General features: G+C 38.4%; 2 protein-coding genes across 2 annotated transcripts; both read left to right on the forward strand.

Annotated features, from left to right (window-relative positions):
* Window positions 1-1,499: 1,499 nt before the first annotated feature.
* On the forward strand, window positions 1,500-9,655 carry fkbp7 (FKBP prolyl isomerase 7). The gene is made up of 4 exons (XM_042494529.1): window positions 1,500-1,728; window positions 2,847-2,998; window positions 5,420-5,547; window positions 7,909-9,655. Exons 1-4 carry the CDS (start codon window positions 1,511-1,513, stop codon window positions 8,068-8,070), a joined length of 660 nt encoding a protein of 219 aa, XP_042350463.1. The 5' UTR covers window positions 1,500-1,510; the 3' UTR covers window positions 8,071-9,655.
* A 2,617-nt stretch (window positions 9,656-12,272) lies between these two features.
* On the forward strand, window positions 12,273-16,286 carry mstnb (myostatin b). The gene is made up of 3 exons (XM_042495076.1): window positions 12,273-12,732; window positions 13,099-13,469; window positions 14,570-16,286. The coding sequence occupies exons 1-3, from the start codon at window positions 12,354-12,356 to the stop codon at window positions 14,948-14,950; spliced, it is 1,131 nt and encodes a 376-aa protein (XP_042351010.1). The 5' UTR covers window positions 12,273-12,353; the 3' UTR covers window positions 14,951-16,286.
* The last annotated feature ends 6,950 nt before the right edge of the window (window positions 16,287-23,236 follow it).

Raw genomic sequence — 23,236 nt, forward strand, 5'->3', positions numbered from 1 at the left:
CAGACATTGCTTAAGTGACATGAGAGTTCACAGATCGATTGTACTTGTATTACACCCTACCAGAAATGAATACAGAAATACATTTTTTTGTCAAATAAATAATAATGCATTATATTATAAATATATACATTATATATTATTTTAGAAATAAACCCACATATTAATCAAATTATTGAGACTTTTATTTCTTAATTTCTGTCTTCATTGTGTAAGTTATTTATTTACGTATTCATTCATTTATGTATTTATTATGATGGCAGATTTGGTCCTCCTTAATTGACAACAGTGCTTTTACAAAATGTATTCAGTATTTTAATTAATAATGATAACTATTATATAATAATAACAATAATAATGGTAACCTATTTTTAAAAAAACATTTTATTTATTTAATATAATGCAATATTATTTCAAAACACATACAGCATACAGTGCTTAGGACATGTTCACAACCTAATCATATACTTGGCATAACTTTTATACTTTCATGTCCATATTCAACATACCAAGCACCCAATTCAATGGTATTACCGCCTCCCACTACGCAAGTATTTCAGCATTATCTCATCTAAACCTCATTTTCATAGCACATTTTTAAAGCAACTGTTACAAAGTGCTTTGCACACAGACACATAACAGAAAGCAGAAAGCAATCAAATAAAAATTCACATTCAGCAAAAATCAGCAAAAATAACAGAAAATGAAGAACAAATGACATAGGAAGCAGATAAATTAATTAAAATAAAGAACATTGTATTATATTTAAATTATTAATTGCATCAAGTTGAATATAATAATATCCCCTATCAGCTATTTATTTAAACTATTATTTATATAGTCATATGTGTGGAGCATCCTGAATGGGTGAATTGATTTTTATTTTTACTAAAATGATCCAAATAAAAAACACAACGCTTATTGCTTCCACATCCTCTTGCTTTGTCCTGATTAACAGACGTGTTTTATAAAGTAAACGCATAAGTATTATTCTAAATATTTACCATTGCAGTATATGAAAATATCTCAGAGATAGTGAAAAATTATACTGATGTATTTTTCCCCCAACAAATATATAATAGAATAACATTAAATATATGGCATTAACAATAGTGAACACTGATCCCCTTTTGGATATCATAATATGTGTTTTTTCTTACATTAAAGGTTTAATAATTATGTTGGAATTTTTTGACATATTTTCCATTTCCAGTGATTCATTTATTCAATTTACAGTATCTACAGTGGCAATAGTACCTGTCGGAAGTCTGCCCTAAATTTAGTCTGTCAGGCGACCTCCCGCCCCAGCAAGCTTCTTCGGTCCAATGAGCGATCGTTTACGGAGGGCTATGGACAGTCAGATTGAAGTGAAGGAGGCGGGACGCACCAGGCGGCAGACCCCTGACAGTCTGAGCTCAGGGCATGAAAGTCCCTGACAGTCCGCTGCAGCTCTCCACGTCCTCCAGTGTTTAAAAACGTCACTTTTCAGAAGTTGCCACGAATACACAGCGGCATGATGTGGAGGTTAGTGAGCTGCACACTGTGCCTCTTTGTCTCCTCACAGCTCGGTTTTTGGAGTGTTTGGGTGACAGCAGCTGAGCAGGACGGAGAGGTCAAGATTGAAGTCTTGTTCAAGCCCGAGGAGTGCACTCAGAAGAGTAAGAGAGGAGACCTGATGAACGTCCACTACGATGGCTTCCTCGCCAAAGATGGCTCTCAGTTCTACTGCAGGTTGGTGGTGTGAGGAAAAAAGCTGCAGTTGACTGATATTTACAAAACAATTTAATTGCTTTGAAATTCAAATGGAGGTTTGTAGGCACGTTATTACTGTATTATTATATAGCCTTGTATTGTCTGGAGGGAGTGGTGATTGAGCCCTGTAGGCTTGTCACTGCATGCTGTGCTAAGGTTTTATTTATGTGTGTGGTGGAATTCTAAACCCTTTATTTCAGTAACATGACCTAAGAGACATGAATATAAGTTCATCTATAGTTTATCATTCAATGGGTGGGTTCACCAACTACAGGAAATTGTAGCAAGTCCTGCTTGCAGGCCTTCAGCAGTCCTCACATGAATCAATGGAGTATTAAGGGACTGTACAAAAATGGCCGGAATCTTACATTTCATTTTATAAAAATGTGAGACCCTCCTCACACCTCTCATTATAATGGTACAGTCCTCAGCCAAAATGAAAATGCTTCTATGTGACCTTCAAATCCTATCTGATGACGTTTTTCTGTAATATAACGCAAAAGTAAGCATCACCCTAGTTCCTCTGTCCAAAAAAGCCTATGGGGATTTTCCATTGGATTTTGAATTACTATGGGAAATGATCTCTAATGCAAACAAACTTTCATGATACTTACATGTTTTGTTCAGTTAGATAATCTCCACAAGTGAACACTACTTTTATGATGTTTGAAGCCTAAATGCAATCGCTTTAAGTAAAAAGCTAAAGTTGGGCTATAAATGAAACACACCACGATCGCATGAATTTACGTCGAGACCACTACAAGGCTGTAAAGCTGTGTTCAGTGAACTCTGTTATGATGTTCTGTAGTCTCACTTAGCCACTAAACTGCCTTTTTTAAAGACACGTTTGCGAGTGGGGTATTTGCTGGCATATATGTATGTCATAGAACAACATTTGAAAGTCTCTTTATCTTGTGTTTACCACAGACCTTTTTTCAGACATCAAACAAAAACACTTTTAAAAAACTGACTCTGAGATGAGGGAACCATGAGTGCTAAAATGCTAACTGATTTCCACATTTTAGGACTCATTCCTGGGATATTCTGCTGATTTGAATTGACAGGATGTTTATTCTTTTGTACTGTTTCTGTTTCAGTCGGTCGAACAAAGCCGGGCACCCTCAGTGGTTTGTGCTGGGCGTCGGACAAGTCATTAAGGGCCTTGACATAGGTATGGAAAATATGTGTCCCGGAGAGAAACGAAAAATAACTGTTCCACCTGCCCTGGCCTTTGGAGAAAAAGGAAAGGGTAAGTAAATATAACATGCTAACAGCACAAAATGACATATAATTAAAGATGTTTTTAGTCCCTAATATGGTTCAGATCATAGCCTGTACATAAAGACAGTACTGAAGCCAAAATATCCCGGATACAGCCGCTGCCATATTGCCATATCGTTGCTCTGGTGACTTCATTTGGAGCCTGAGTGTGCGCTGTAGTGATTTATACGGTGTCAAGGTCCCGCCCATACACCCGTATGTAGAGACACCTTCCACAAATATTTAAAGCTTTGAACCCTGAGCAAATTCAGTTTCATTTCTTTCAAAAACACTGGAAAAAAGGCATTTAGCAACTGGCCAGGAAATGTCCCACAAATTGAAAAAAAAAAACCCAAACAAAACTGATACAGATTGATTATTTATTATTTATTATTATTTTTCAAAAGCCAGGGAAAATGTCCAGGAATCTACATTTATAATTTTCATAATTATATATTCAAAATAATGCGACAGAATTATTATTACTTTTTAAGCACTTTTTACAGGTATTCTTTCCTTTTTTGTGCTATTTTAGTAGTAATTTTCTTCTACTTTTTACTAACTGCTTGCAGATTCTTGTGCCATTTCTTCTTGAGTTGCTCATTGCCTTCTTCCCATGTTTTTTAATAGAGGCCAATTTGCTCCGGTTTCAAAGGGTTAAATAAGTACCAGAAAGGTTTCAGTTCTATTACTAGGCAATTAAAACTTGTTACAAAAAGGTTCTCGCCCACATGTTTCAAGCTAATTTTTAGTCTACATCACAAGTTGATGCCTTAGTGAATTTAATGCATGTCTATGGCTGGAGAGAATATGAGAAATCAATAAAATTTGGCAGCAGCAGTATGCATATGTTGTAATTAATTAGTTAAATACCACACATTCTGCTTAAACAGTCTTTTAAAGGGATTATTGTGTAATTTTGTTTGTGTGCTGTTAGCGCTGCCTTCATGCTGTCTTGTCTTCTCTTACAGCACTTTAGTTGAAAGGGCGTCACATCCCTCGCAGTGTTTGCTACTCATCCTGCCATGGCATGTACTGTAAGCATGTACAAAGGTTTAAAGGTGTCTTCTTCACTTCACTCTTTCTTGCATGAACTGGAGCAGAAAACTAACAGCTGATTAGCGTTTTACCCCTAAGTACTATTTCCTGCAAACCTCCTTAGGGTTTTTTATGAATGCACTATGGTGTGATGTGAAGGTGGCATTGCCCAACCCCATGAGTCAGCATTTCCGATTTCATCACTTGTTTTAACTCTTTGCCTATTGAGGAAATTGTTTTGCTGAGTGTGCATGTTTGTGGTAGAATTGCGTGCTTGTAAACTTATCCAGGGCTGAGAGCTGCAGAGTGAAAACCTACTGTTCAACAGCTGCAACCCTAGTTCATGATTTTTTTCCACTTCTGTAAAAATTAACGACTTTAACTGCATGATAGTTTAGTTACATTATTTTCTTTACTTGCTGGATTAATGCAATTAATCTTGTATGTGATCTTTACATCTTGGAGACTTTTTTATAGAAGCCAAATGGATACTATGTTATCCTATGATTCGTTTATTCAAGTAGTTAGTTATGCAAAATTTGCCATAATTTAACATAAATAATTAAAAATGAAATGAATGACCTAATAAATAAATAATTGAAATAAAAAAGATATTTATGAAAAGTCTCAGTTATCTAATTAATATGCAGGTTTATTATAAAAATAATAAAAATGCAGAGAAATCTAAAAGTACATAAAATGTCTTATTTATTTGACAGATAATTTATTTCTGTATTCATTTATTGTTTTTTTTTTTGTTTGTTTCGTTTTGTATTTTGGTTATGACAAGGAAGGCTGTGCAATGGCTCGTAGTAAGGTGCAAGACAAGTACAATTGCTGTGTGACACGAAAACATGCCCCCTCATTAATATATGGTCACTGAAATAAAGAACTAAATACAAGAAGAAATAAATAAATAGGGAATTGAATAAATTGGATGAATGAAATTCATCATTAGAAAAATTAAAAATCAAATTAAAACATGTAAAAAAAATTAAATAATAAATTCTTAAATATGAATTTAATAATATTTTCAAAATAAACTTCAATTTTTAGAAGATAATTGAGACTTGAAATTCTAAATTTCTTTCTTTATTATTTCAAATACTTGCTTATTGAGTCATTTATTTATTTGTTATGACAGATTTGGTCCTCCATAGTTAGTGGCTGTTTCGCTCAGTTCATCACAAAGTCTGAAAATGTAACAGAACCACCAATTAGATGAACTCAGTAGTCAAATGAAACTCCCATCTTTCCCGAAATGTTATCAAACCAACTTCAAAATTCTGTATGGTTGAGAATGTTGAAAATGTTCAGCTTTCAATTGCTTGTGGTCTTCTAAAATCTTGATGTACTGGCCCTGATGAAACAGATCCGGTGCCCCCCAATGCTACAGTGATCTTTGAGGTGGAGGTCTACTCTGTGTCTCGGGGACCACGCAGCATGGAGGCTTTCAGTCAGATAGACCTTGATAGAGACAGAAGTCTCACAAAGGCCGAGGTAAGTATCATTTCACAGCTGGTCATTATCACAGAAGTAGCTCAGACAGAGAGGTAATGATAACCATGGTGGGATTAACACGATAGGAGGCCTGTTTTAAGACTGCTACTCTTTCTGTGCAGAGCAAAGAATTTCTCCATTCAGGATGGTCCCTCAGCACAGACAGTAATGTGATTTAACCCTTTGAAAGCTGGAGCAGCATCACCTTTCTTATGTTGCTTGCAGACACCTTTTAGCATTTTAAACCTTTGAACCTTGAGCACTGGTTTGATTTATCTCAAAGACATGGGAGAAGAGAGAACCCAAAAATTAGCAAGAAATCAACAGAAAATTAGTAAAAATAAATAAATAATAAAGCAAAAAGGAGAAATAATATAGAAAAAACAGTCAAGGCAAAAATATGTTTATAATTGTGATAATTATAAATGTAGTTTTTCCCTCTTTTTCTTATTTTTTCCATAGACTTCTTCACTAGCTTTCAAAAATAATTTTCTAAATCTACAAATTTCTTGCAAGAAGTCTATGGAAAAAATAAGAAAAAGAGGGAAAAACTACATTTATAATTATCACAATGACATATTTTTGCCTTGACTGTTTTTTTCTATATTATTTCTCCTTTTTTGCTTTATTATTTATTTATTTTTACTAATTTTCTGTTGATTTCTTGCTAATTTTTGGGTTCTCTCTTCTTCCGTTGTTAATTGCCTTCGCCCCTTTTGTTGTTTTGAAAAATTATTATTATTTATTACCATATTTTTCTTGTACCTTTTACTAATTTCTCGCTAATTTTAGGGTCATTTCTTCATTCATTGCCCATTGCCTTTTCCCTATGTTTTTTGAGAGAAAAAGGGCCAATTTGCTTAGGTTGTAAAGGGTTAACACAATAATGTATGACTCTCCAGCTGTCTGTCTCATTCACTTGAACACAATATCTCATGAACACCTTGAAGAAACTTTGAATTTGGCAAAAACGTCCACTCAGCGATAAACTTTTTAGATTTTGTTAGTCAAAGGTCAAGGTCATATAAAACTTGTGTCTGTCTAATTCGTATCAACACAATACCTTAAGAGGGCCTTGATGCAAATTTGGCACAAGCGTCCTCTTGGAGTCAAGGATGAACTGATTTATAATTTGGTGGTCAAAGGCCAAGGTCACATTGACCTCACAAAACATGTTTTTGGCTTTTGACCATAACACAAGAGCTCATACGCTAATCGTAAGTGTCTAATCAGTGAAAATGCTGACCTCACTCTTTCACCCAGCTGCCAGTTTAATATAATGTTAAAAGAATCTTTTAAGAATGTTTATCGTTACAAATAATGTTCCTGTAAGGTTACATGCTGACTTAGACGTAACATTATAACTCATTGTTCTCATAATGTTACATGAGAACAAAGGACGAACATTCAGAACATGTTATTTAGGCCTGTGATTACAGACCATGTTTTTAATGAAAATGTGATGTAATAAGACATGTCAACAGTTTGAAAAAATAAAATTTAAAAAAAGTGAACATGTTTTGATGTTTATAGAGAATGTTACCTGAACTTTAAGAAGTACATTCTGGGAACTAAAAGAAAACTTGCCGACAAAAATGTTACGAAAACATTGCATTGGTTGCATTGTACCATTCTCAGAACAATTTTAGAACCAACAATTGCTAGTCGAAGAGGCACTTCAGATATTTTTTAACCAATGTATTTTTAATTGGCTTAGGGGATGGACATTCAACTATAAATGGTTGTAACTGTATTTATTTTAAATACCCTCAGAACCCCCAAAAGTAGATGTGGCTTTATGATAAAGGGAGGGTCCAGCATTTTCCCATCTCTCGGAGAAACTCAAGGAAAAATATTAGCAGCTCTGGGGAGGGTCATGAAAAAAAATAACAAAAAAAGTAAGTCACCCCCCTGCTCTGTTAAATTAAGTGCAGTCGCTTACAAAGGATGAAAAAAAATCCAACCCAAGGTGTCCTCGCCTAGTTGCCTCATAAAACACGAGGACACATTTGTTTGTGTTCTCATTATCTCACATCATAAACATCCATGGATTGTACTAGAGAGTTATCAGGCTATAAATAACTTCATCTTTAATTTATTTACTGCAGTGGTTCTTTAGAATTAAAGTTATTAACAGTATACCTGCCACCAGGCTCACAGTCATGTGTTATCTGGATCGTTGACAGCACATTGAAGACAGAAGAAGTGAATGACCTGCTATCAATACCATTTATAGTTTTATTTATCACCACTGTGATCACAACAGGGGCTTGTTATTTAAGAGCGGTGTTGTAAAAGCGCAATATATGTATGTTTTTATTCTGAGGTGTGAACTATGACATACTCCTTTTATTTTTTTAGATAAAAGAATACTTGAAACTGGAGTATGAAAAAGGTGGGAAGCCACGCGACGAGCCTTTCTACGAGAAGATTATGGCGGATATTTTCCGCAAGAATGACCACGACAGCGACGGACTGATCAGTGCCAAGGAGTATAATATATATGAGCATGATGAGCTCTAATGTCGGAGGCTGGTGAACTTGGCCTTTGTTCTAGTTTGTGTTCTTTTATCAGTTAGAGAGGCAATTGAATAGGTAAAGGAAAAATCCACCCTCACATACGCTTACACTGTCTGCTGATTTTTATGTGAAAATATTGTTAATATTACAATGTTGGCACAATGTTGTCCACATTTAATCAGTCATTCTTGAGAATTATATTAAAATACCAAACATCTAAATGGGCTGTACAATAGTGTTGACTGTTTTTAGGGTGGATTTTTCCTTGGAAAAGCAGACAGTAAGCAACGTTGAGGTATTTGGAGTCCCCAAGACGTATTTCCAAGCCAGCAAGCCAGCCTCTCAATTTTAATACTAAGTATTAAACTATGCAAAAACATTAACACCTGTGAAAACGTTTGTGAAAATACCACTAAATTTTAGCATTTGAAATGTTTTATTCCTGCCTTTTAAGTTTTGTATTTTGGTAAACCTTGTTTTAGTTCACAGCACAAATAAGAAATGGAAGTAAGATTTCACAATGTTGTTGAATCAATTGCTTAGAAACTTTCAAGTGAGAACAAGTTTGAATTGTACCACTTTCCTGTGATTTCCTGCCCTCTAATCTGCAACATCACACCAGTGCACGGATCAATATCGATAGAAGTGGATCTGTTGAAAAGGTTACTGAAAATACTTTTTCTTTTCATCCTGAGAAAGTAGGGTTGTGTATCGGTATTTCATACCTTTAAGATATCAACTAAAATGACCAAATACCAAGAAGTATCAAAATTTCTCCAGCCAGTGATACCTGCATCAGATCTGTTTTGTACCCCGGATCTAGAAAAAAAAAGTACCCTTTACAGCCAATCACTGCAAAGGTTCTCAAATTCAATGCAATGTGCGATCTGCCCACTACTGCACCTAGAACCCACGCCGTCTGTGATGAGGTCGAGCGGGGTACATTTGATGGAGGTGGCAGTTCGGTGTGCTGAGACGTCACTAAAACATTCAGCAGTTCGTCTTCTCTATACGCCTGTAGCGTCTAGTAGCATTTTAAGCAACTGAATGTTTCCATTGACACAATGGGTTTCTAATGAAGAACTCTATCTGTATCAGTATCACTATTAAGGGTACTGGCATTGGTATTAGTATTAGAACTTTTTTAAAAAACACCCAACTGTACCAGATGTTGTGTCTAATATAAACAAGCATTTGTAGCCATGACTGAGACGCTTGACAATAACTGATGATAAAAATGTATATATGTGCTGTGGTTTGTCAGACTTTTATGTGTACTTCTTACTGTGGTCAAAATCATGATTATGATTGTATCCAGTTGAACAATTGTTGCGGCCCATTTAGTAACACAATTAAAAACACCATAATGTATATCATGTCATTTGTAATTGAGATTTTCCTCCTTCGTTGAAACCATGGATCCAGATTAAGATTAAATTAAAGATCTAAAGAGATTTTCCTCTGAAGTTCAAGCTTCAGGGTGTCTTATATGTAACAGACCTCAAAAATTTTTAGTGTGAAAGTGTATTTCTGATTAAATTTTCCATGCAGGTGTGATTTTCTGGCCAGAAATGATTCTTATGTCAATGTTTTCTCTGTGTGTTCTTTTATAAAAGCATTTTATTTTCCCATCTAGTCATTTACTGGAGCAATTCCCCTCCACTGTGTCGAGTTGCATGTACGAAAACTAACCACTAGAGGGTAGTGCTGCGCTTAAAACATAAACAGGTGTGTGCATCACTGAGAACTACACTGCATCAGCTGAGCAGGAGTTAGAATTGAATAGTCTGTGCTTAATGTCAGACCAGCTGTGTATCCTCACACTCGCTTCTGTTCTTAAACTGTTCTGTAGTTCTTCTTGAGTACAGGAGACGTAAAACTTTGGTTTTCCATGTCTTTGCTGATGTTAAAATCAGAGGACAGATCCCAGTGATGGCAGCATCGGCAGCTGGAAAGGGACAGTTTATTTGGGACGATCCCGGGGTGCTATTAGCCACACTTACACTGCCTCTGCAAGGTGGGAATATCATGCCGTTATGCCGCCTTAACACGAGATGAAAAATAGCCCTAATCATTTACAGCAAGCATACTGTAGTGAACCCAAGGCCAGACAATAGTGAAGCGTACTAATGGTTTTAAAAGGGTTATTTTTTTTCTTTAGCCGTATCCGTTTTCTTTAACAACGTAATCCAAAACACAACATGAGAGCTGAAAAGTCTCACAAAACATATGAAGTCAGCTCTCACACAGGGGATAAACCATATGAATATACACACAAGCATAAATCCCATCTCTACCTAGGCTACATATGTGAAACCAGCATGTCAGTGTCACCGTGGAGTTAACGTCACGAATGTCAATTACGTCAGCAGCATTTTTTAGCATGAATGCTGCGACAGCGATACAATTCAGTTTACACTTATTCACCATGATGTCAATTAAAACACAAACACAAAACCAAAGAAAACATATTAGACAGCACTGTACCTTACTCCACTCCAGCCGAGCGCTCAATTTAGAAAGAAAACACTTTGACTTGTCAGTGGAAACATCTCGGAGTTTTCCCCATGGATGTATTATGGTCTTCCCTCTTGCGTCTTCAAACGTTTCTGCCCTCTCGGCTTTCCGCCGAGAGGGCTTCAAAATAAAGGTCCACAACAGGAATTGGAATTACCAAAGTAAGAGGTTACATGAAGTGATTTTAACTTTTTAGCTTTTACCTTATTTACGGAAATTATTTTACCTTTTATGGGCCATGGGCCATTTACACATATTGTCGGTTGGTCACTTATTATATATATATATATATATATATATATATATATATATATATATATATATATATATATATATATATATATATATATATATATATATATATTGTTTATATATTTTTATATTGTTGTATTTATCTATCTCTCTCTCTATATATATTCATATATAGGTATGTGTGTGTATGTGTGTGTACTGTTTAAAAATCTAGTCAGTGAAAAGAAAAATGATGGAATTTGTATACTGCGGTAGTTTTGTATTATTTTTTTTTTTTTAAATCAAGTGACATGTTTAAAGCATGCTGTGCAAAAAAATAATGAAAACATTTTCATTTTTGCTTCAGTTTTTCACATGTTTAAGGTAAGAATCAATGACTTTTTATGCACTCAATACATAATCTATATTTCTCAAAAATTTCGGATGAAGATGTATTAAATTCCGTGTTTGTGAATACTTCTCAGACAAGACAATCCGTCACCTGACGTGTGGCATGTCGAGATGTTTTTTAACAGCATCATAGATATCTGCCTTGGGATGGTGTCTACATCTTGCAGGAGGTGGGCTATTTAATTTTTCAACCTATTTTTTCAGCTTATTTTACTTTCAAATTATCAGAATCATTCACAGATGATGGCATTTCTGATGTCAGTGATGTGAAACTGCCACACGATGGCACCATCTCCTCATGTGCTTACAACCAGGTTTTACCAGCAAAGATTTTGACAAGTCTTGGACTGAGGGGATTTCTTTATATTTTCTAATTATTATTTTTAATCCCTGTTGGAGAAAAGATGCATTTTCAGTTTCGATTTTACACGAGCCGATTATCAGCTTCTTAAATGACAACCCGATTTAAACAAAAGACACCTCGAGAAGGACTTGCACTGGCTCAGATTGTAACTTTTCTCAAGGATAAAATGTATTTCCACAACTAGGCAGTAAAAGTCACATGCATTTACCTGGCATTGAATTCTCATTTTAAATGCAGATTTGACAAAATTGTCGATTTAAAAGTGTTTTATTTTGAAACGCGCGTATTCTATACATGAATTCACATATTTTGCTTTCTTTCGTGACTTTTAGTAGATGTATGTTGGCTATTTTGTTGTTTTGTGTTAATTTTTGTTCGTGTTACTTCCTCAGGTTGATCCCAACGTTACATATAAGAGACAGTCCTGTGTGCGCCCGTGCGCTCATTGCGCAATCTCTGTAAGAAAAGTGAATTTATCCATCTGTGGACCCGCTGGGCACATGCTCACAGTCTCCATCCCATTATGGTTTGACAACGAAAAAAAGTTTTCATCTCAGTCGGTTAAAATTCATTGTTGCCTGTCCAGCCAATCATAGTTTTTGACGACACAAAAGAGGCTAAAGTTGGAGTATAAAAAGGTGTGCGCTAATAAAGTATGATGCCTATCAGTGTGGGACATTAATCCAAACCCAGTGCAGGCGCGCATTAGGTCCAGCAGACACCGAGGGATCTTTTTTAAACCGAACTGCACACCTTAGAGACAATGCATCTGTCTCAGATCGCGCTCTATCTCGGCTTGCTGATTGCTTTGGGTCCAGTAGTTTTGAGTGACCAAGAGACGCACCAGCAGCCCTCCGCCAGCAGCCCGGTGGACACGGAGCAGTGCGCCACCTGCGAGGTCCGGCAGCAGATCAAAACCATGCGACTAAACGCGATCAAATCTCAGATTCTGAGCAAACTGAGAATGAAAGAAGCTCCTAATATCAGCCGAGACATAGTGAAGCAGCTTCTGCCCAAAGCGCCGCCACTGCAGCAGCTCCTCGACCAGTACGACGTGCTGGGAGATGACAACAAGGATGTGGTTATGGAGGAGGACGATGAGCATGCGACCACAGAGACGATAATGATGATGGCCACTGAACGTAAGTTGTTTATTTAGCTTTGTTTATTATAAAAGAGAGTGCACTCTACACGTCTCCAAAATAGTTTTTTACGCACGGGACAGAGCGCACGGGAGACGCGTTATTTTGAAAGCATGCAGCTCATTTGCCAGGTTTTTAACATTGGAAATGTGAATATGTAAACATTATCAAGATATGTAACTTTGTATGGGTAAGTGCATTTTGGCAGACAGGTCGCGTGGGCATTAAAGGCACAGATTGAACTTTTTTTTAGCGCACTTCCACAGTTCAAACGTGCCAGGGATGTTTATTTACACCTGTTTATTTGTCTGTAAATTTCAACACACATGGCCATTTAAACCTTTTTCTCTGTGTGTCTCTCTCCAGCCGAGTCCATCGTCCAGGTGGATGGGGAACCAAAGTGCTGCTTTTTCTCTTTCACCCAAAAAATTCAAGCCAATCGTATAGTCCGGGCACAGCTCTGGGTGCATCTGCGCTCGGCGGCGGAGGCGACAACCGTGTTCCTGCAAATCTCCCGCCTGATGCCGGTCACAGACGGTAGCAGGCACATACGCATCCGCTCCCTTAAGATCGACGTGAGTGCCGGGGTCAGCTCTTGGCAAAGTATAGATGTCAAACAAGTGTTGACTGTGTGGCTGCGGCAGCCGGAGACCAACTGGGGCATCGAGATTAACGCCTTCGATTCGAGGGGAAATGACTTGGCCGTGACCTCCGCAGAGCCTGGAGAGGATGGGCTGGTGAGCTGAACCTTTTATTTTCCGTTAAACTGAAAGTTTATGATCAAGTTTTGAATATGAGTTAGAAAAGTAGTTATCATACAGGAGTGTAGTGTTGGTGTCACTGGTGCAGCAGCCTGTCCTAATCATTATGATCATTATTACAATAGATTACAATGATTTGACCATCCAGTATGAATCAAACTTAATGTCTAACGGACCAGTTTCTAGTTTGGTTCCTAAAGCATTTTGGATTCTTTAGTGGTCCTGAGGGTCAAAACACAACAACATTCCAAGAAACACCTCAACATTTCAGAACACGCTAAAACGTTTCAAAGACCACTTCAAGGTGTCAGAAAACGCTTAAAATTTAAGAAAACAAAGTAAAATTTAAGAAAACACTTAACATTTCAGAAAACAACATCAAATTTAAGAAAACACTACAACAATTCAGAGAACATTTCAACATATCAGAAAACACTACGACATGAAAGTAGAGGTGTTTTCTAAAATGTTGAAGTGGGCCACCACAGAATCCTCTGTTGTACTGTTTGGAGGTTTTAACTTTGGGCTTCCAGAGGTTTTAGTTTGCAGAGAGGCTTTGCAGAGTCAGCAGGTGGTTAAATCAAGATTTAAGACTTTTGAAAGCTGTTAATCAACACAGACTCCATGCAGGCGTACACCTGCATTTGGACAAATGCCCGGTCCACAATAACCTAAAATCTTATTGCTTGATTACATAAAAGTTCACCTGCCCCACATTCCTTAAAGTATTCTGTGTGACTGTGCAAATCAAAGTAATTGCCTGCACACACACACACACACACACACACACACACACACACACACACACACACACAGCTGCTATCAATGACAAACACTTATCACACGGCTCAAATACTGGCACCAGGCTGCGGGGCAATTAGAATACCTCGACTGGCTGTGGTTAACCAACCGTCAGATGATTTAATTTCTTTAAAACTCAAAGTTTCATAATATTATTGCGGCATGTTTGAAAACCAGCTGCCAAAGTTTGAGGGCGTCACATTCAAAGATGTAAACTCAGTGCCATCATCCGGCGGCTAATTTTTAAAGTATTCACACATGCTCTGTCGTTGCAGCAACCATTCATGGAGGTGAAGGTCTCAGAGGGCCCCAAGCGCGTCAGGAGAGACTCGGGTCTGGACTGTGACGAGAACTCTCCAGAGTCCCGGTGCTGCCGTTATCCACTCACAGTGGACTTTGAAGACTTTGGCTGGGACTGGATTATTGCCCCAAAGCGCTACAAGGCCAACTATTGCTCCGGGGAGTGTGAGTACATGCACTTACAGAAATACCCGCACACCCACCTGGTGAACAAGGCCAACCCCAGAGGGACCGCGGGTCCCTGCTGCACCCCCACCAAGATGTCGCCCATCAACATGCTCTACTTTAACCGAAAGGAACAGATCATCTACGGCAAGATCCCATCCATGGTGGTGGACCGTTGTGGATGCTCTTGAGTTGGGACGGAGACCCTGGTGAGAGGGAGGGGACGGCGGAGGGGACGGTGGAGGGGGTTGTGGCTCCGTCCGGCCTCCAACTTCAGACTTTTTTTGACACAACCAATCCACCAGTTCCGATGCTTTCCCGCAGAACACGGTGCAACAGAGTAGAGGCCACAATCAGCCCGACCTTCCTGCAGGGCAGCGCTTTCACAACCGGCATAGCTCTTAACTTCTCTTTCCTCCAGTGAAATCTTAGCCATAGAGGCTCAAAATCAGCTGGATGCAGAAATAAACACATCCACACACACATGCTGGACCCTCGAAGTGAATGTAGACAGAAATGTATACAAAAACTTTTTTTTTCTCCTGTCTCTGTGTTCTGTGCTGTCCATTTATACACACGTGCCGACAGATTATACTCGTACGCCATCTACTCCACTCCACTCATAGCCAACATGCAAGCTATTACACTTTTTGCTAAGCTATGTGTTTGTGATAATCATTTTTCAAGTTGTGTTTTCAGAGTGAAACCAGGAATCCTCATGGACTTTTTGAAAGGGCTTGGAAAAACACAGCCGTAGACTATTTAGAGTCCTATTTCACACTGGTAGAACATGTCTCAGCACACGCAGGTTCATAGAGTTGATAAAAAGATGAACCCTTGGTCATATCCATATTATGACTGCCATTTATTAAAAACCAAGCTAAAGATTGCAGCACTACCTAGACGCAGGTCATTATCTTTACTGTATTGGATCAAACTTTGGGAGAATTTGGAGATAAATTTTAAAGTGACACAGAGGTCTGTCATTCCTGCGGTCCTACTGACAAAAAAATGTTCCACCAGGGTGAAGTATCACCTCTTCATGTCTTCACGTGCTCTGCCATACATACAGCAACATAACCCGACCGAGAAGCACTCTAGCTCAATCACAATCCTCACTATCCAACAAAACAGCCTAAACCTGCCCGATACACTTGAATTATTCTGATTGTAAATTCACATGACTGGACAGAAGGACTTGAACTGAAGGCACAATGAATGCAGCCTACAAAAGAGAAAAAAATGTGTTTAAGACAGAGGGAATGGATTGTCGAAATGTATGAATGTTGAGATCATGCTTAAACTCTGTCTTGAGAAACAACACAGTTTGCACTATGGCACACCAATAGAAAGAATTGGTTGCTACAAAAGTTGTAAAAACTGATTTTGATATGTTTGCTAATTTGTATTGTATACATTATGCCATTGTTTCCATTAGGAGTTGCCTTTCTAAACCACTGTTGGTAAATGTATAAAAACCACAATCTAGCAAGATAAAGGATGTAATACAGCAACTCTATATTCTTGTTTTAACAAATAAAGTTTATAGCTTGTTTGTTGAGTTCTGTTTCTTTGACTATTTTGTTCCTGTACGTCATGCTAACCGCATTTTAACAGCAAGCAAGTTCATCTGAGCCTTAAGGCTACACTGTTGCATTTAAGGTATATTTAGTAGTAATTCAGACTCATGTTAAAACCTGAAGTACTTGAAGGACACACTATCGCCTTGCATTGAATTTTTTAAATAATAGACAGTATTAACTCAACTTAACTCAGTATCCCTTTTCCAAACCAGTTCTGTTGTGGTTCCCGCACCTAATTTTGAACTGTCCAAAACATTTTGATCAAAAATAAATTGGTTCAGAACCCTAGCAAGTTAATGCCAACTGTGACAACATCAGTGGGCACATCATATTCCACAGATGGAAAGAGAGGATGGAGAGTGCAAGTGAGAAATCGTCAGAAATGAAGTTTGTGCAGTGGTCTCATCAACAGTTGATTTGTGCTTGTTTTTGGATATCTGTAATAACAGAACAAAAGTTCACCGGTAATCAATGTAATCCACAATTTTGCTTCTAATGTTTTTACCATTGTGCATTGTGCAACGCTTCCCGTTGATGACACATCCTCAATTACAATGGTTCTGCTCAAAACTGGTGGAAACTCGGCTGGTTCACTCGATAGCACCGAGGTTCCAGGAATTCTGAACAGAATCGATTCAAGAACCAGAGCGCATTTGGTGGAAAAAGAGGTCACTGAAACCTCAAAAGATAACTTTACTGCAGTTTCTTTGTTTCTTGAGTGGCAAGTGTAGAGATAACTTAGTGTCATTCTGCTGACTCAGATCATATCAAAACTGGATTTTTCAGTATCACAACAACCTAAACCTGAACACTGCAGCACCATTTCACACTTCAGTAACTGAGAATCTTTATGACTTCAACAAATGGTGTAAACTGATATCTTACATAGGCAATGTGTGAGTGTGTGTGCTCAGCGCATTGGTGTGTGAGGAGAAAAGTAATGACAACACACACATACACTGTCTACCTGACTACACCTGCACAATCCCATCACCATAAGCCTGTTTTATCGCGAGCGTAATTCAGCCCAATTTCCCTGACTTTGCTTTTCTCCAGTGAAGGGATGTTGAAAGTGTTGCTGTCTAATGAGAGGATGTGAACTCTGGTGCGCTCTGACAGCATGACCTATTCGACTGACGGCCTCATTGAGGCTTGACTTCCGCCCAGTAGAGGGCGAATTGAGCACTGCCCCCGAGAGCCACTTCCTTTCCTGCTGAGAGCTGGAAAGCTGCCATGACGATCGGCCACAGCAGAGAGCAGACTCCTGGTAGAGTGGATCCACAGAACATTTTTTCCCCAGGGGAAGGTTTTTAGATTCTACCCTTCTTTGTTTGCTGGTGACGGGTGTCTGAAAAGATCTTTAAACACGAGAACACTCTGCAAACAAAAGAAAAGCAAATGTTAAATACCAATTTTATTAGAAACTGTTGCAGATTTAACAGCACAGGACAGAACCAATTCATAATCTGTAAACTCCAACCTTATACGTGCTCCTGCAACTGTGCTGTCTCCATCTGCAGTTTGACATAGGCATGAACTTTTTATGAGTCTAATACTCTCCAACAGTTTCCAACTCTTTACTTTTACATTACTTATGACGCATGTCTTAAAAATGAGCAATTGAAGAGTGTGAAAATATCATTGCTCCCTGGTCCAGTGTTTAAAAGTCAGTTGTTTTCATAGCTGTTCAGCACTAAAGGTTCAATTTTACACAACTTTGTGACTCAACATTAAAATGTTACAGCTATGTATTCATATAAATCCCCAGTTAGGATTCAAGACATTTGTTACTCTTCAGATATGAAACATAAACTGTAGCTGAAATACAAGACAAGTTAGAATAAAACAGGTTGAATATGATCAGCCTGTGAGCACTGTAATTTTTACTTCAGCTAATGGTACAGCTGTAAACAGCATGAACCAGTACGAGCTGCTCTTATTCTCCAGTGTTTATCATGCCCAGGTGCATCATTTCATTCTGCTCTGTCCTGCAGTAATTGCTGCTGTCTGCTTGTTTCAGGCTACTTTGCGAACAGGAGCTGGGAAACGTCTTGACTGAGCATCGCTACATCTGTCAAGAGTCAGACCCTGGAGGACTGAATCCGCCAGCGACATTCCACCTCTGACAGGTGAGGAAGTGAGAGTGAGAGAAGAGGAAGAAGGATGTTAGGGGGTAAAGGAGTAGTCCAAGGCAGCTGGAGACCCCGTTATTGGACGGGATTCCTGTTGTGTAAAGTTAATAGAATCTGAATGGATAGAATCAGTATTCCGCTAAATGAATGTTAATGAAATCATGCGTAATATAACTGTGTAATGATGTTTGATAATAATGGTGTGTTTACCATGGTCACCATATTAGTGTAACATCCTAGTATATGCTAACATTGGTAATAAGCACTCAGTACAGCTGAAACTGAAGGGAATGACATTAGTTTGCTATTTGGTTACACTAAAAAAAATTCTGGACAGATTTCAGTTTAAACCTGTTATTACATTCATCCTGTAGTGTATATGTAGACCAAATTTCATGCCAATCCAGTGTTTCCCACAGAATTTGAATCTATGTATGGCGGCAGCCGATTATAGGTTTGTGTGTCCCTTTCTTTTATCACTCTGAGTTATTTCTATCCCTCAGCAGCAATTTGAGTCACAGCGTAGATAATTTATAAGTTGATCCAGTCAGAGGTGAGCAGATCGATGCATGAGAGGAGAAGCAGAGTGCCCCTGGTGTTCTGCTGCTTCATCGGTGACAACAGTATGCTCTGCACCCCGTGAGTGTGGTGCAGTGCATAACCAAACAGTATAGTAGCACTCCCCATGAACAATCCAGCTCCAAAAATAGAAAATAAATTTGTTGCGGCACATGTTTAAATTGTGGCAGCCCAACATAAACAACTGAGTGTGCGGGAAACACTTCCTTCCAACTAACTCTTTGCTAAGTTCTTTGCAAGCATGGCCAATGTGCAAATCTATGTTAGCAACCATCAAGTTAAACAGTAGATATCCTCAAAGTTTAGAGTAGGGTGTCATATTTTTTTGCTTTTCCAAAGCCAAAAACGCAAGAAGAGAAATGGTGTATAAGGACTGACCACTATGGGAAACTTGACTCACAGCTAAATCCATTGAAAATCAACTTCATCTCCTTCATTTGCTGACTGACTGACTGACTGACTGACTGACTAACTATTAGTCACAAGCTTCTTAAGTTCTAACTTCAAGTTAGGTAGTTGTATACCATTTGGGGCTGAGCAAACATACCACAGAGAAAAAGAAACATTAGTGATGAAAGGAAGGTAAGAAGTGTGGTGCCTGATGCTTGCAATGGGAGCAGTGAACTTTTTCTTTGGTCTCAAATGCCTGTTGTAGACCTTTCTGTCTACTTCTATCAGATATTTCAGAACTATTTTTCCAGAAATTTGCTCTTATTACTTTTGGAATATCTCTCCCTGATATTGTTGAAAATTCCACATAGTAATGTCAGGTAATAAAGTTTGGAAGGCATGGCAACAGTATCCCTGGGGGTGTGGGAATTAGCGAAGGGCGAATTGTTGAGACTATATAAACGTATAAGTAAAACTGACCTGCTGTCAAAGGATCAACAAAGTCAAAAGGACTCATTCTCTGGGAACCATGTTTATCTATACCAATTATCATGGCAGGTTATCCAATAGTCATTCTGACATTTCACTGTGAACCAAAAGAACAAAACTGGCCAGCATCCCTTGAGCCATGCTGCTACCATGGCTGAAATTAAAAGGAAAGCTTTTAACAGATAGAATTTATGAGACTGAAGGGTTTTGGTAATCTTACCCCATTAGATCATCATAGTCATCAGAATTTATCCTCAGGGAAAATATAGCCTGGATATCTGTACCAAACGTCATGGCAACCCATCCACTGGTTAAATAGACATTTGACCCAAAACTTTAAGCATTGTTCCCATGGTGGCACCAAATGAAAGTCAGAGGATCATCAAAGTCATCAGTATTTATCCTCTGGGGAACATGAACATCTGTAAAAAATTTCTTGGCAATCCAATTATCTAATTTAGTCTTGACCATGTCAACACGCCTTGCTATCTCGTGCATGTTAATCTACATATTTCTATGAGCAAGCAGAATACAAGAGATGAGACCCAGGTTTATTTTAGGAAGGTCTAATAGGTCTCCAGAGAAGGTCGATGTCCACAGGTCAAGACACCTGACAGATGATAGCAGCTATTCAAGAGAGCTGTTATTGCAAGAGGCCTCTCCAGGAATATGGGATGTACGGATGGAGACGAGTTGAATTTGACACTGGATTTAAAAAAATCAGATAATGAATGGATTTGTAGTAGTCAGACATTTGAAAGTCTGACCTGATATAACAGACACTAAAAAGGGTCGTTCAAAATGCACTGCAGGAATCGAGTGATGCCACCAGTAGCAACATGCCCGAGCAACTGGATGGAATTTTCATAGCAGCTGCTGACTTAAATCAAGTCATCCTTCAACTCTAAAGATGTAGCAGGACCAAGGACAAATGTTATTTCTTTTTTTAAACTTTGTTTAAAAAATGACAAATAAATCTAGCTTCTACCTTCTACTTTCTCCCTTCAGAAAGATCCATTTGTTCATTTTCGCCCATCTCCATTCTATTTTTATCTCTTTGGTGGCGTCTTTTCAAGCCTTGGTACAACTGGTTTACTACAGTTCATGACAGTTTGAAAATCGTCAGGACCAAAATTTCCTGGCTTGCATGAATTAAGGTTTCATCGCTAATGTGTCACCGTAGGAAAATCGACTCCATGTCTATTTAGCTGTCTAGAGACTAAAACAATAGTCTTTTCCCTCAACATGTTTCCACTATTCTATAGAAGCCATCATAGGTATGTAATCTGGCTTTAAAGAGCAACATCTGTATTCCTCCCAGTTCTCCAAAAAGCCTTCAGAATTCCCCCACATCTGGAAGGAGGGGATGCCCTGCCCTGGCTGCGGTGCAGGCCATGGACAACGGGTTAGGAGAAAAAGGGGGCTTGCCAGGTGCATCCAAAAACATCTGGATCCTTGAACAGATGTGCAAACCATACCATCTGGAGAAGTGTTTCTGCTGACAGATCGCTTCGAGGCAAACATCTTTCTTGACAACAGCACGGTTCAGAAGTGATGACAGATCAAGTCTGAATCGAACCTGTCTGCAAGGTTATATGATATGAAATATAACTTAACAATTCTTATAGCAATAACGCATTGACCCACACATTATTATTCACTATTATGAAAATAGAGCAGTTAAAGATTACAGTTCAAGAAGAGTAAGTTAAGTTATGCCAGTAAGACTCAAATTTTCTTATTTGTACGTGCTGATGACATTACGTGATTTGTGTGTGTGTGTGTGTGTGTGTGTCTCAATTTTTGTGTGTGATGTGTGTGTTAAAACAATCCACCTATATGTCTATACAAAAACAATGCCTTTGATGATCATTTACAAGGTGCCACATGTGTAATTACGCTATACAGGCAAGTTTTAACAACATGGTAACAACAATAGCACGACAGGGACAACCCTGATGCTTCAGTACATCAGCTGGTCGGGCCCTTAGGGTTCAGACCAATACAATCTATGGTTTGCACATAAAAAACCAACACTCATTCTTAAATTATCACATGTTGCAGCTTTGTCAATGAACCTCCGTAAAAGTATTTTTAGGTATCCTCCTGCATCTGCTTTTTTACACTCCAGGATGCTGCTACAGGGATGTCAACAAATGCACATGAAGGAATTACACTGCACGTGGTTATGTTTCGGCAACAGAACATGGCAACCAACACTGGGACATCAACAAACGCACATGCTGGCAGGTGTCAGGTTTAGGCAGCATAGTCATGGATGGTTAAGATTATGGTTAAATTCCACCGGGTCCGCCAACGCTGTGTTAAGGCCATGGTACAACCTCCGGAGCCGATTGCGGCTATTCTAGACAATGTTCATGATTGCAATGGGCACACCTCGGAGCGTCTCACAAGTGTCCCAGACACAGCTCCCTCGTCTGCTCCGTGGAAAATTACAATTTACAAAAACACAGTTCAAATCTCCTACTTTACTTTACTTTATTTCTTTAAGAATTAAATTATTAATTATCCATCTGTATACTTATTATGTTGGATATGTTTTAACTAAAATACAGCCACAAATATTCAATCTATTCCATGTATAACTGGATTTTTAAAAATTTTATATTGATCCCTATAATTATCAAGATTGTTTTTCTCCTATATACAGCCGAAATTCTTTTATCTACTTTGTTCATGGCCGGACTGTTGACTACAGCACAACAAAGTGGGTAACAGAAGCAAAGCATTTATATATGTAGTCTAATTAGCCATGGTAGAATCTTTAAAAAATCAAGGAAAAATGACTACAAAATCAAAGGAAAATGCTGCTTTGAAACATCCACAGACGCTCTTGCTGGGATATAGAGCCGCGTTGAGGACGGAGCAAAACAGCATCACAGACTTAATGTCATTGACACGCTGCCTGTGGAATCAATGTGTAAAGAGAAGGAAGCGCATGGTGAGGTGTAGAAAAATACATCACATTCAAACAGGAAGCAAACACCACACTCAAAGCATGTGAAAGATGCCTTTGGGCGTCACGCTTTTACAATAAAAGCAATGCACAAAGCGACGCTATTTTACGAGTTCAGAATGAGAACGGCCTAAAAAAACAAAAAGTGTAAAGGGCTCAGGTTTGGCTCAGTTCCTATTCTCTAAGGCTCTCGCAGGTTGATCTTGGCCCATTTATTGCATTGTTTACATTTACCACTTTAGGCAAATGATACAGATTGAAAACGAGGCGTGGCGTGCACTGGAGGCACTGAAGGGGCATATTGAGACATTTCTGGAGGTGATGCAC

The sequence above is a fragment of the Plectropomus leopardus genome, chromosome 10 (genome assembly GCF_008729295.1).
Source record: "Plectropomus leopardus isolate mb chromosome 10, YSFRI_Pleo_2.0, whole genome shotgun sequence".
In the NCBI taxonomy this organism is placed as follows: domain Eukaryota; kingdom Metazoa; phylum Chordata; class Actinopteri; order Perciformes; family Serranidae; genus Plectropomus; species Plectropomus leopardus.